We start from the raw sequence: 13,823 nt of genomic DNA on the forward strand, positions 1-13,823 counted from the left end.
CCTATCTATTCCTGGGACACTGTCTTTTTTATGTCTTTTGTTTTGTCATTAATGTATTTTATTGGGTTAAGTGAAATAAAGAAATTGTTTTTATCACTTGGCTGCTCCCGTAGGCTGCAGCTCCTATTCAGGTCATCAGTATCACAATCCTGGACAACCCCTTTAATTTGTCCATAAACATTTAATAAGTCATCCAATTTTATTGGGCTCTGACAATATAAAGTTTTTAGGGAAGCACGACTGTCCCCGGATACTTTTTAGGTGCAAGGAGCATTGGATATGTTGGATTTTCGCATTATGTAAAAAAAAAAAAAAAAATGTATAGATTACTTCTAGTGTTATTGATGACACCCCTTCAGTGACCATCAGGGTCTATTTACTGCCACAAATTAGGATTTGCGCTCTTTATAAGTTGTGATTGATGCAGAAGTGATGTGTTGGTGCATATAGTCAGTAATAAGTGCCGCCTCTTCCAGGTCTTCTGTGCCGCCTGCTGCAGCCTCAAATGCAAACTGCTCTACATGGATAAGAAAGAGGCTCGCGTGTGCGTTATCTGCCACTCGGTGCTCATCAATGGTAAGTGATGTCCTCGTGGTTTTCTGCAACCTCTCCTAATATGCACGTCCTGTTCTCTGGAGATATTTTGGATTATGACGTAACATAAAGCATCTGTGTATACCCACTGATGAGGGAGTGCACAACCGGGCACTGTTATCCCCATCAGAATGGATCAGCAGTGATCGGTGCAGGGCTGACACCCCCCAGCCGGTAAGTGCAGGGGGCTGATATTCCCTGCCGATCAGTGCGGAGCGGACCATCCCCCCCTCCTCGCCGATCAGTGCAGGACCGACCTTCTCCCCTCGCTGATCAATAACTTATATTGAGGATAGGTGATAACTTGTTTTCACAAGACAGCCCCCTTTAATTCTTTTTTTTTTTTTTTTGTTTCAGCCCAAGCATGGGAAAACATGATGAGTGCATCAGTTCAGAGCCCAAACCCAAACAACCCTGCGGAGTACTGCTCTACCATACCCCCAATGCAACAGGCTCAGGCTTCAGGAGCCCTCAGTTCCCCACCTCCTACTGTCATGGTGCCTGTTGGAGTCCTTAAACATCCTGGAACTGAAGGTGAGGCCTAAAATTGCAAAGTATTACATTTATGCCAAAGCTTTGTTGCTTTCTTGCATACTTGGGTTGTAGTTGTGTTCTAACAAATTCCATTTTTTTAATTGAATATCTATTTTATTCCACGGTTGGGATCTCCACCAATTGGGAACATAGTGGTCATTTAATTCCCCTTTAGCGTTTAAAATCGGTGAAGACCTAATAGAGAACTAGTCGCTCTGTTGAAATGTCTGCCGTACATTCAGTATTATGAGGCCAATGGGGCACTTTTTGCCTCCGTCCTGACACTGTCTCACCATTTTTCAGACCTGCACAATATGGCAGTCGCCTATAGACAAGGGTTATCTTCATCAGGCGGCCTATATAGCTTCATTGTGCAGGTGAATAATAATAATTATACCCCGTAACTATGTAACCAGGTAAGTGCTGAGAATTTGGCCTCTTTCCTCCTCGCTCTGGTCATTTCGGCCTCCCTTTTGAGGTGTGTTACTGGCACTTCCTGAAATTCCATTCTTTTTTCCCCGGAGGCCTCTCAATACTTCTTCTCCATTGTTTGCCTTTGCATTTCAATCAATATAATCCTGAACATTCCACTAAAATTCCATTGTGTCTTAGATGTTTGGAATTGTCTTACAAGTTTCCTTTTAAGCAACCTGCGTACAAATGCATTTTACTAAACGGGACCGTTCTCTGGAAATAAGACAAGACGTAAAAAATTGTACATGAAAGCAGCTGTGTTTTATGATGTAGGATCCCAGTCTAGGGAGCAGAGGAGGGTCTGGTTTGCGGACGGCATTTTACCGAACGGCGAAGCTGCTGATGCGGGAAAAGTGAGCGCAGCCCCAGCGGCCGGAAACCTGACTGTATCCCATGACACTAATAAATCCTCCCCGAGCAATTCGCCATCGTCAGAGGTGAGGTCACCTTACTGGGAAATCTATAGAAAGAAATATACTCTGCATTCTGCAGGAATCGCTGTGAATGTGATCTGGGCATCCGCATTGTATGTAATCACGTTTGTATGATTTTATACTCTTTTATTCGTTTTCTTCCTCACCGTTGGTTTTAATGTCCTAGACTGAGAACACGTCTGGGTTCTGCGGCAGTATAACTCAGGTCGGCAGTGCAATGAACCTGATACCAGAGGACGGGCTGCCCCCCATACTTATCTCCACCGGTGTGAAAGGAGGTGAGTTTGTAATAAATGTAAGTCCGTCTTCATAGCAACAAGAAAGTTTGACGTATTGTTTTAAAGTAAATTTTTATTTTTTTACAATTATTTATTTTATTAATTTATTCAGCAATATAAGGGTTAAATCAAGTCTACCATTCAGTATATAATTGCAGGGGTACATCAGAAAAAGGGTATCTTCTGGCCTCTGGGAGGGCTTATGGGTGTCGAAAGATGCATTTGGGAGTTTGCAACCTCCCAGAATGATTGACGTTGCAAACTGGGCACAAGATAATGCCGCTGATCTGCAACGTCAGCTGTTTCTTCTCTGTACCATGATGTAATTTTAATTTGCAGTCCTGTGCAAAACCAATGATAATACGGTAAACGAAGAACAGGTCTTTGCAGTTGATCTTGGCTTGGTGAATCCTCAAGTATCTCTGTAATATTTGTAGATCATATGAGCGGCGTTTGTGCCGGAGAGACGACTCCTTTCTAATAAATCGGGCCATGTGCCCTGCTCAGTAATTTTGTGACCTACATTGTGTATGCGATGCTGAAGTGTAACCCTTCAGTGGTTTTGATCACCGCAGTGCATTGTTCATACTTCTTTTTTTTCCTTTAGATTATGCTGTGGAAGAACGCCCTTCCCAGATGTCCGTCATGCAGCAGCTGGAAGACGGCGGGCCCGATCCCCTCGTTTTTGTCCTGAACGCAAATCTTTTGGCAATGGTGAAGATTGTGAATTGTACGTCATGTTGTTAAGTCAGAATTGTTTATGCAGAAGAAAAGCAGCGACAATCCGCCCTGACGCCAAATCAGAATATACCTCTGATCTTAAAGGGGCCTCCTATGGGGAAAACAATGTCTAATTGCCTCCTGGAGTGGTGCCGCTTTTCTGTTCTGAGCCCTGTCTCTCCCTTCGGCCTCGTGACAGCTCTGTCATGGGATATTTTGAAGGTTGAGTAACTAAAAATGTCACCAGATTTAGTAAACAAAAAAAAAAACAACACAACAAACTACATACACTATTAAATAGATCACGTTGACCTGTTCAGGCAGGTGTACTGACTTTGAAATTCCACATCAAAATTGCTGCATAATCCAGATATTAAGATTAGCATTTTGAGTAAAAAAAAAAAAAGTTGCTTAGCAGGGAAACTTTTATAAAGACTTATTTGGCGATTCCCTGATTTTTTTTTTTCACATTATGTACACCAATCTCATAGAATGGTAGGGTTTGAAGGGACCTGCTGGGTCATCTGGTCCAACCCCCTGCTCAATGCAGGATTCACTAAACCATCTAAGACAGATGTCTGTCCAGCTTCTGTTAGAAGACTTCCATTGAAGAAGTCACCACCTCTCATGGCCTCCTGTTCTTTCCATTGATCACCCTCACTATCAAAAAGTGTTTCTAATATTTAGCCTGTATCTTCTCCCTTTCAGTTTCATTCCATTGCTTCTCGTGTTTCCATGTAAAAATGAAAATAAGGATGATTCCTCGACACTGTGACATCCCTTCAGATATTTGTAGACAGATATTACCGTATTTTTTCGGACTATAAGACGCACTGGACTATAAGGCGCACCCAGGTTTTAGAGGTGGAAAATAGGGAAAAAAATATTTGAAGCAAAAAAATGTGGTAAAATATTTAATAACATACTATTATATGTGGTGTTATTATATATAATAGTATATTATTATGTTGGAAGCTGCGGGACCAGTGTGGTGTCTGTGAAGTACTATATGAAGATGCTGGAGGGTGAGTATAAGAATGGGGGCACAGGGCTTATATTGAAAGCACCACTCCAGCACTGCAAAATAACACTGGAGTGCTGCTTTAAAATCCCATGGGAGAACTATAACTCCCAGCATGTCCTGCAGATCCTATGACATGCTGGGAGTTATAGTTCACTAAAGGAGTGGCAGAGTGCTTTATTGTGTTTTGGAAAGACTAACCTCTTAATTGTGGCAGCCAGCCACTGTGGTGAGGTAAAGCATCCCATGACTGCACACACAGAGCCCTCCCTCTTGTTGCCTTTCCACAGCACAGCACAGGTAATGGAAGCCAGCAGATTCTAGTGTTGGAGTCTGAAGGACCTGTGATGATGTCAAGAAGAGGGAGGGCTCTGTGCTGCCATGTGATGCTCCAGCCCGCCCACTTCTGACATCATCACAGGTCCTCCTTGTGCACACTGCACAGCACTCAGCGTCCAGCCCAGGAAGGTACCAGCGATCTCCTCTCCCCCGGACCCTGCTGCTGCTGCCTCCTCCTCCCCCGGACACACGGATCTCCCCAGCTGCTGCAGGAATCAGCGCTGAGGAATCCATGTGTGTCTCTGCTTAAGTGCAGTATTCATTTGCTGCTCCCGGCTCACCGCTCAGCTGATAGGTGGGCGGGGGAGTAGCTAATGAATATTCGCTGCACTTAATCATCGGGACCACATGGCTTCCCCAGCAGCTGATTCCCGGCAGTGGGGACATTTTTCTGCCTCCTGAAGTGGGATATCATTGCGATCCCACTCGCTGCTGCCCCCCTCCCCACATGCTACATCCCTACCATAAGACGCACCCACACTTTCCGCCCAAATTTGGAGGAAAAAAAGTGCGTCTTATGGTCAGAAAAATACGGTAAGTCTCCTCTTATCCTTATTTTTGCAAGCTAAACATTCCCACATCCTTTAACCATTCCTCGTAGGACATACTTTGCAATCCGCTTACCATCCTGTAGCTCTTCTCTGAACTTTCTCCAGTTTTTCAATGTCTTTTTTTAAAATGTGAAGCCCAAAACTGGACGCAGTATTCCAGATGAGGCCTGACCAAGGAGGAATAGAGGGGATACTTACTGCACATGATCTAGATTGTATGCTTCTGCTAATACATCCTAGAACTGTGTTTGCCTTTTTTGATGCTGCATCACACTGTTGAATTATGTGCAGTCTGTGTTCTATTAGTATACCCAAATCTTTTTCACACGTGCTGTTGCTTAGTTCTATTCCTCCCATTCTGTAAATGTAATTTGTTTTTCTTGCCCAGATGTAGAACCTTGCATTTCTCCTTGTTAAATACCCTTCTATTAGTCGCTGCCCATTGTTCAAGCTTATCTAGATCCTTCTGAATCCTTTCTCTGTCTTCTCTAGTGTTAGCTTTCCCTCCTAGCTTTGCATCGTCTACAAATTTGATTAGTTTACCTTCAGTTCCCTTATCTAGATCATTTATAAAAATGTCGAACAACACTGGGGTCATGACAGAGCCTTGTGGTACCCCACTTGAAACACTCTTCCAATTAGATGTGCAACCATTTATCACCACTCTCTGAGTATGATCACTGAGCCAGTTATGAATCCACCTAATCGTAGCCTTGTCAATCCCATACTTGGTCATTTTTTCAATAAGGATAGTATGAGATGCTTTGTCAAATGCTATGCTTATGTCGAGATATTACTAGATCTACCGCATTTCCCTGATCCACCCAGTCGGTAATACCATCATAGAAGGAAAATAGATTAGTCAGGCATGACATGTTTGCTACAAATCCATGCTGGCTCTGGTTAATTACTGTATTATCCAAGTACTTACATACTTGCTGTTTAATAATTTGCTCAAATATCTTTCCTGGTATAGAAGTAAGGCTCACTGTCCTGTAATTTCCTGGCTCCATCTATTTTCCTTTTTTTGGAGATGGGTACAGCATTTGCCCTTCTCCTATCTTCCAGGACTTCTGTTCTCATCAGAGCTAAGACATATTGATTAATGTGTGCAGTTTGTGTTGTAAAATCTGGTGACCAGTTCGCTTTAATTAATCAACCTTCATAATGTCTCACAGCAGAGAGTTATAAAGTCTTACCGCTCTTATTGGTGGTTTCATGGTGATGATGAAACCTTCTTTCCTTTTAGACATTGCGATATTTACAGATCCTAGGTACAGGTGAATCTTTAGACAGTGTTTTACACCAGCCCCTGGTACCGACCATACATGAGGGACTAACGCGTTTATGGTCGGTCTGTGAAAGTTTCTGTTTAGGGCAGGAAAACAACCTCTAACTAAATATCTTAGTTTTTGAAATAATTCTGGATACACATGTTGTAAAAGGGTGATGGGCCATCATTGTTCTCACAGTTGGGTGTCTGACCTGCAAGACCGGGCAACCAACATCAATTTTTAAGTCTAGGAGAAACCCTTTAAGCAGATCTGTTTACTGTACAAACTATACACTCACCGACCACTTTATTAGGTACACCATGCTAGTAACGGGTTGGACCCCCTTTTGCCTTCAGAACTGCCTCAATTCTTCGTGGCATAGATTCAACAAGGTGCTGGAAGCATTCCTCAGAGATTTTGGTCCATATTGACATGATGGCATCACACAGTTGCCGCAGATTTGTCGGCTGCACATCCCAAAGATGCTCCATACAAGGCAGGATGGATCCATGCTTTCATGTTGTTTACGCCAAATTCTGACCCTACCATCCGAATGTCGCAGCAGAAATCGAGATTTATCAGACCAAGCAACGTTTTTCCAATCTTCTACTGTCCAATTTCGATGAGCTTGTACAAATTGTAGCCTCAGTTTCCTGTTCTTAGCTGAAAGGAGTGGTACCCGGTGTGGTCTTCTGCTGCTGTAGCCCATCTGCCTCAAAGTTCGACGCACTGTGCGTTCAGAGATGCTCTTAGGCCTACCTTGGTTGTAACGGGTGGCGATTTGAGTCACTGTTGCCTTTCTATCAGCTCGAACCAGTCTGCCCATTCTCCTCTGACCTCTGGCATCAACAAGGCATTTCCGCCCACAGAACTGCCGCTCACTGGATTTTTTTTCTTTTTCGGACCATTCTCTGTAAACCCTAGAGAAGGTTGTGCGTGAAAATCCCAGTAGATCAGCAGGTTCTGAAATACTCAGACCAGCCCTTCTGGCACCAACAACCATGCCACGTTCAAAGGCACTCAAATCACCTTTCTTCCCCATACTGATGCTCGGTTTGAACTGCAGGAGATTGTCTTGACCATGTCTACATGCCTAAATGCACTGAGTTGCCGCCATGTGATTGGCTGATTAGAAATTAAGTGTTAACAAGAAGTTGGACAGGTGTACCTAATAAAGTGGCCAGTGAGTGTATACGTTACTTAATAGAACTTAGACATGACGAGGCTGGTATATTTACTTTAAAGATCTTTGTCATCATGGCTATATATTCCTTTGTGAAGGTTAAGTGCAATCTTGCACCTTGTCTGATTGCCTGCTCTTCATTGTCCCTCCTCCCTGCTGCTGTTGCTATATTCCACCGCTCAGTATAAGCCGCATTTGTCGGTCAGGCTCAGTGAGTGGCAGCTGAATTCGCTTGGAGTCATAAGATATTTTATTCTTTAGTTGGACTCCTGAAATGCCCGTCCTTAATAAAAGGATTATATAGTCGGTCTGACTCGGATGTTCAAAGTAAGTACACTAGAGTCATCAGGTATAAGAGTGGTGATGCTGAAGCTGTGGACAATCCCTTTAAGTACTATAGTTGGCCACCTACAAGCCAGAGTCCACCTTCATGTCTTATTGCCACCTATAACTCTACCCAATATGATATGCGTCCTTCAAATGATTTATATAAGACATCCTGTAAAATTAGGATCCTTTGCGGCAGCTGCCTGGCACTGGTTGTCGTTTTGTGATCTACTAATATAGCAGTGTCAGCGCAGAATCACTTAGTGCCGCCGGTGTTTGCTTCCTGCAGATGTGAACAGGAAATGTTGGTGTTTCACCACTAAAGGAATGCACGCCGTGGGCCAAGCCGAGCTCGTCATCCTCCTGCAGTGTCTGCCCGACGAGAAATGCCTGCCCAGGGACGTGTTCTGTCACTTTGTGGAAATTTACCGGGAAGCCTTGGCAGGTAGGGGAAATGGTTTATGAATAAACTTATACAATTAATATAGTTTTTTTTTTTTTTTTTTTTTAACTTTTATTTAGAGTTGGTGCGAATTGATTCACAGGACGCGGTCAATGATCCCTATAAACTGCCCCTTAGGTCCCGCGTCGATTTGCACCAACTCTACTATTATCCCATAGAATGTAAGTCCGCAAGGACAGGGTCCTCTCCCCTCTGTACCAGTGTGTCACTGTAAACCTGTTTACTGTAAACTATATCTGTAACTCTGTATGTAACCCTTTCTCATGTACAGCACCATGGAACTAATGGTGCTATATAAATAAATAATAATAATTAGATCATACACTTTTATACTGCATGGCAGTGATGCCCAGCCTTAAATAAGTCTCCTCCAGACACAGGATAGCTTTTCCTTTTTTTTTTTTTTGCCATTTCTTCGGTTCCATCTGTGAAGGGGGCTGGCTGAATGCTCATTTCAATAATTACCTTGTCCAGAACATTAAACACATTCCCCTATCAGTACGTTATCAGTGCTGTGTGTGAAGGAGGCTGGATGATTATGCATTACAACAGCAAGTTTAACCCCCTGCTTTGGCCTTGACAGAGAAGGGTGCTGGCTTAGTAATCAAAATGAGCGGTCAGCCAGCCCCCTTCTCTATCATGACTGATGCAGGGACATATAAAGGGGGGGGTTAGGCTTACTATTGTAATGAGCAGTCAGCCAGCCCCCTTCTCTATCATGACTGGTGCAGAGACCTACAAAGGGGTTAGGTTTGCTATTGCAATTAGTGGCCCGCCTGCCCTTTTCTCTATCATGACTGATGCAGGGTCATAATAAGGGGTTAGGCTTGCTGTTGTAATGAGTAGTCAGCCAGCCCCCTTCTCTATCATGACTGATGCAGGGACATAGAAAGGGGTTAGGCTTGCTATTGTAAGGAGTATTCAGCCAGCCCCCTTCCCTCACAGCACTGACAAAGTCCTACAAGAAGAAGCTTTGCTTTGTGGTCTGCACAAGCCGGAAATGAAGCGGCCGGAGTGAGTGGTAGAACTTGTTGCAGCTCTGATCACTATCCCAATATTGACACAACCTTTTGGACCCCGCGCCCCCTCTCTGTGCTATAAAGTGCTCTTCAAACTTTTTTTTTTTTTCTAAATAGATGACGTTGTTTAACATATCTGTATTTGCGCTCATTTTAGGTAACATGATCACAAACTTGGGACACTCGTTTGTCAGTCAAAGCTTCCTCGGCAGTAAGGAACATGGAGGATTCCTGTACGTTACACCCACGTACCAGTCCCTCCAGGACCTGGTGCTACCCGCACAGCCCTACCTTTTTGGAATCCTCATTCAGAAATGGGAAACCCCATGGGCCAAAGTTTTCCCCATGCGGCTCATGCTTCGCCTGGGAGCAGAGTACAGATGTAAGTGGAGATAAAGCGAGTGCTAGAAAACCGGCTATTTCCATCTCCAAGATCCTATCCCAATAAGTAGTATGTGTAACAGTAATAATACTAGAAAATGCCTCCAGTTAGAAATGTATAGTTCTTCTGATGAACTATTGCTTACCCTATGTGCAGGGCATTGCAGTAGCTTTAGGTAGTCATGGTTGCGACCATTCATATAGTAACAGTTGGCTGTTAGCGGTCGTAACCAAGGATATCTAAGCTACTGCAATGCTCTGCACATGGGGTAAGTGACATAGCTAATCAGAAGAACTATACAACATTTCTAATTGGATGTATTTGCTAATATTATTATTATATCTACTAGATATTGAGATAGAACCTTGGAGATAAGAATACCCCTTTAAGTAGTGGAGTTGGGTCTATTGTTGTCCATTGTCCATGTGGAATAATAAATCCCAGAAGACTGTTTATATAAGGATTTTGCAAGAGTTTTCCTTAAAGGGGTAATCCTCCTCACTTAATTTCTGTATTGGGAGGTGACATTACGTTTTCAGTTGTCTAACAGGTTGGTGTGTGTGGATGCAACAAGTGTCAAACATTTGACCTGTTCTAGTGATTAGCAGAGATGCTTGCAGACGTGACGTCACCGACCCCATTCACTTCCCAATGCAGAAGTGAGGCGAGCCAGAATTTACCCTGTTAATGTCTGAAATCTTTGGCAACCAAAACAACTGAAATTTTCTGTATAACTTGGTCTTTATCGCTTCATTGGGGGACACAGGAATCCGTGGGTGTATGCTGCTGCCACTAGGCAGACAAAAAGGCTAAGGCCTCCGCAGCTGTGTTCACCACCTACCGGCAAGGATCAGCTCCAGCTCAGTGTCAGAAGGAGGCAGACACAGCTCTGCGCTCACATCGGCTTCTACCTTAGGGCCTTGTTGTGTTTTTATTAATTAATCTTTCTCTTTTTTTTTTTGCCAGGCTCAGCTTACCACGAGCAACAAGGTATAACAGCTCGCCCTGATGTCCCACTTAGAGCCAGAGAGAACAGTGTGGTCTCCACATCGTATTCTCTCGTGTCTATGTGGCAGGACCCTACCCCCTAACACATAAAGAGTGTCTCGGGGCGGCCAGGAGGACGGACCTTGTCATCTTTCCCCAGACCGCCTACCCACCATAATGAGACCCCGCCGGGGGGAAGACGAACCTATTCCCAGTGACCCATCTCCCCAGGGCTGAAGACCATCTTCTACTCTGTGCAGGAGTCGGGATCTCACCTGGAACAGATATTCCTGTTATTTCATAAGAAAAAGAACAAGATCAGGAAGAAAGGGAGAGAAAAAAGAGTGACTCCTGGGCACAGTACTGTCTTTTTTCAATTTTTCCCCCTTTCGGAGCACTGCTCACCTCCATTGCTCCACGCGGGGGCACTTTTTCTGTTGGGGGTCCTTCTTTATAGGGCTCCCTAATTCCAGTCGCGGCGGGGAGTTCACAGCAGCCCCGGGATTTCACAGCAGCCCCCGGGAGTTCACAGCAGCCCCCGGGAGTTCACAGCAGCCCCCGGGAGTTCACAGCAGCCCCCGGGAGTTCACAGCAGCCCCCGGGAGTTCACAGCAGCCCCCGGGAGTTCACAGCAGCCCCCGGGAGTTCACAGCAGCCCCCGGGAGTTCACAGCAGCCCCCGGGAGTTCACAGCAGCCCCCGGGAGTTCACAGCAGCCCCCGGGAGTTCACAGCAGCCCGCCGCTCCTGATTCCCTTCCCCGGCCGAACTTCTAATCTCGGCCACATCTTCTCCGGGCCACGCCCCTGCCCGGCAGCCAATCAAGTTTGGTTTGTTCATGGGTACCCTCCTCATAGTGCATTCTCTGCACGTAGTGTTTGCTGCTTTTTTCTGTTGCTGTTTCCTGCCCGCTTCCCATGGTGCGCTCTCACTCCGGTGCTACCCGGGACTTGTGCTCTAAATTTACACCCAACTTCTTTTGCAGACTTCTCTGCTACGCCCCTTATTTTTGTCAGCCCATCAGTCTTGCGCTCAGGCTCTCTTCTTGTGCTAGGTCTGGGCTCGCCCCTTCTTGTCGGCTTGGCACCACTTTTTTTTTTTGTAGACTCTACAGTGCATACAGCAGTTCTCGCTTGCCCGCCACCAGTGGTGCCAGCGATCTCATCCTTCTGCCTGGTGTCCTGGTCGCATCCTCATCCTTTTTCACAGGTTTGGGTAGGTTGTCTTCTGGAAACCCTCAGCTGCGCTCCCCTCCCACTCCTGATATCTATGGCAAGTAGTCTTTATGATTCCCGCTGGATATCCTGACCTCGGGTTACATATTGCCATCCACAGAGTACTCAACCTTTGCTCTTCCCTCTCTCTGATTGGATGTCTCAGACCCGATGGTCCACAACATACCCCCCCATTGGTCCCTAAGGGCAGATCATAAGTCCTTATCCACGAGTTCTTCCTACGTGACCTTTATTACAGAGAGTTGCTTACTCCGTCCCTCCTTTTGGCTCCCCAAAGCCATGGAATCTCAATTGGTCTTGATCGTTCTTCGGGGCTCACCCCATGAACCCATTCGGTATATTCCTCTCTTTCCTGGAAGGTCTCGCTCCTTGTAGCGATCACCTCCATCAGGCTTGTCTCCAAGCTTACTATTCTTTCCTATCGTTTGCCTTTCCTGGGGTCCCACTAGGATAAGGTGGGTCTATATTGGACTTCTTCCTAAGGTGGTTTCTCCTATTCATCTTGATAAAGGCATCGTATTTCCTTCCTCTCATCCTCTGGAGAGGTCCGTTATCAAGCTGGATCTTGTCAGAACTCTGCGCCTCAACATTTCCAGGCCCTCATTCTACAGGTGTTCGGATTTTCTTTTGTGGTTCCTAAAGGTCTTCAGAGATGTCTTCCCGCTTCCAAGACCACTGTTGCCCGGTGGATTAGTTTTCCCATAAGAAAAGGGTACCAAGTGAAGATAGTGCCGCTCATGGGAACTGCTCAATCCGCACTTGCAGTGGGGGCTTCCTGGGCTGTTCCGTCATCACATTTCTGCCTTCCAGCTCTGCAAGGCCGCTTCCTGGTCTTCGGTCCTTACCTTCTCCAAGTTCTACATGGTTCACACTTAAGCTTCAACTGGTGCCAGCCTGCAGAGGAAAGCTCTGTGTGCAGCAATGGACCGGCCTTAGATCCATGAGTAGCTGTTTTTTTCCCACACTAGGGACTGCTTTAGGACGTTCCATGGTCTCCTGTGTCCCCAATGAAGCGATAGAGAAAAGAAGATTTTTGGTACTCACCGTAAAATCTTTCTCACCACTGGCTTCCTGTGTCTCCCTATGAAGGCTCCGAGAGAGATTTTATGGTGAGTATCCAGTATCCAAAATGTTCTTTTCTCTATTGCTTCAATGGGGGACACATAGGCTTCAAGAATCAGGCACATTACAGCTCGCTCCTCGTCTGGATCCCCTTCCCTTCCACACACTCCAGGATGGCCTCGGAATCCCACTCCTCCTCTCCTGACCATCAGGTAGCTCCAGGGTCTGACCCATATTCCGAGTTAGACTCTGATGTTGACCCGGATCAAACCTTAAAATTTCAGGACATGGTTGACAGCCTCATCTCTGACGTTAGTCCCCCTTTTTGCAGCCCATGGTTACCTGTGTCCCCCAGTGAAGGCTCCAAGAAAGAGCTTTGTGTAGCGAGTGCCCAAATTCTAATGATGGGATATAGGTTATTCATATTTTTCTTTGCTCTTTGCTCAAACACTTTTTTTATAGGGGTTGTTGGAGAAAATAAGTTATCACCTATCCACAAGATATGAGTGACTTGTTGATCGTTAAGGGTCTGACCACTGGGACACGCACTAATCGATAGAACGGGGAACTTAAGAATGGGAGTGCGCATGCTCAACTGTCGCTCCATTTTTAAGTATGGTGCTGCTGAGCACTGCACTCGGCTTTTTCCGGCATCCCCATACAGAATAAATTAAAGGGAACCTGTCACCCCCAAAATCGGAGGTGAGCTAAGCCCACCGGCATCAGGGGCTTATCTACAGCACGTCATCCTATGAAGATGGAAGGCCCCCAGAACCGCAACACCCATCGCAGCGGGACTACCCCTGGGTGAGTATAATCTAACCTCTTTTTCTCATCTTTCAGGATACATCGGGGGCTTATCTACAGCATTACAGAATGCTGTAGATAAGCCCCTGATGCTGGTGGGCTTACATCACCTTCGATTTTGGGGGTGACAGGCTCCCTTTA

The 13,823-nt window shown here is 45.4% G+C and overlaps 1 protein-coding gene across 1 annotated transcript in view; it reads left to right on the top strand.

Annotated features, from left to right (window-relative positions):
• Positions 1-13,823, top strand: part of ZFYVE9 (zinc finger FYVE-type containing 9) — a 45,174-nt gene that overhangs the window by 17,775 nt on the left and 13,576 nt on the right. Inside the window, exons 4-10 of the mRNA XM_077278047.1 lie at positions 477-576; positions 952-1,128; positions 1,876-2,039; positions 2,203-2,314; positions 2,922-3,044; positions 8,019-8,174; positions 9,369-9,593. Of these exons, the coding sequence (XP_077134162.1) occupies positions 477-576; positions 952-1,128; positions 1,876-2,039; positions 2,203-2,314; positions 2,922-3,044; positions 8,019-8,174; positions 9,369-9,593 (1,057 nt within the window). The remainder of the gene's footprint in view (positions 1-476; positions 577-951; positions 1,129-1,875; positions 2,040-2,202; positions 2,315-2,921; positions 3,045-8,018; positions 8,175-9,368; positions 9,594-13,823) is intronic.

Source organism: Ranitomeya variabilis, chromosome 8, assembly GCF_051348905.1.
Source record: "Ranitomeya variabilis isolate aRanVar5 chromosome 8, aRanVar5.hap1, whole genome shotgun sequence".
Taxonomy (NCBI): domain Eukaryota; kingdom Metazoa; phylum Chordata; class Amphibia; order Anura; family Dendrobatidae; genus Ranitomeya; species Ranitomeya variabilis.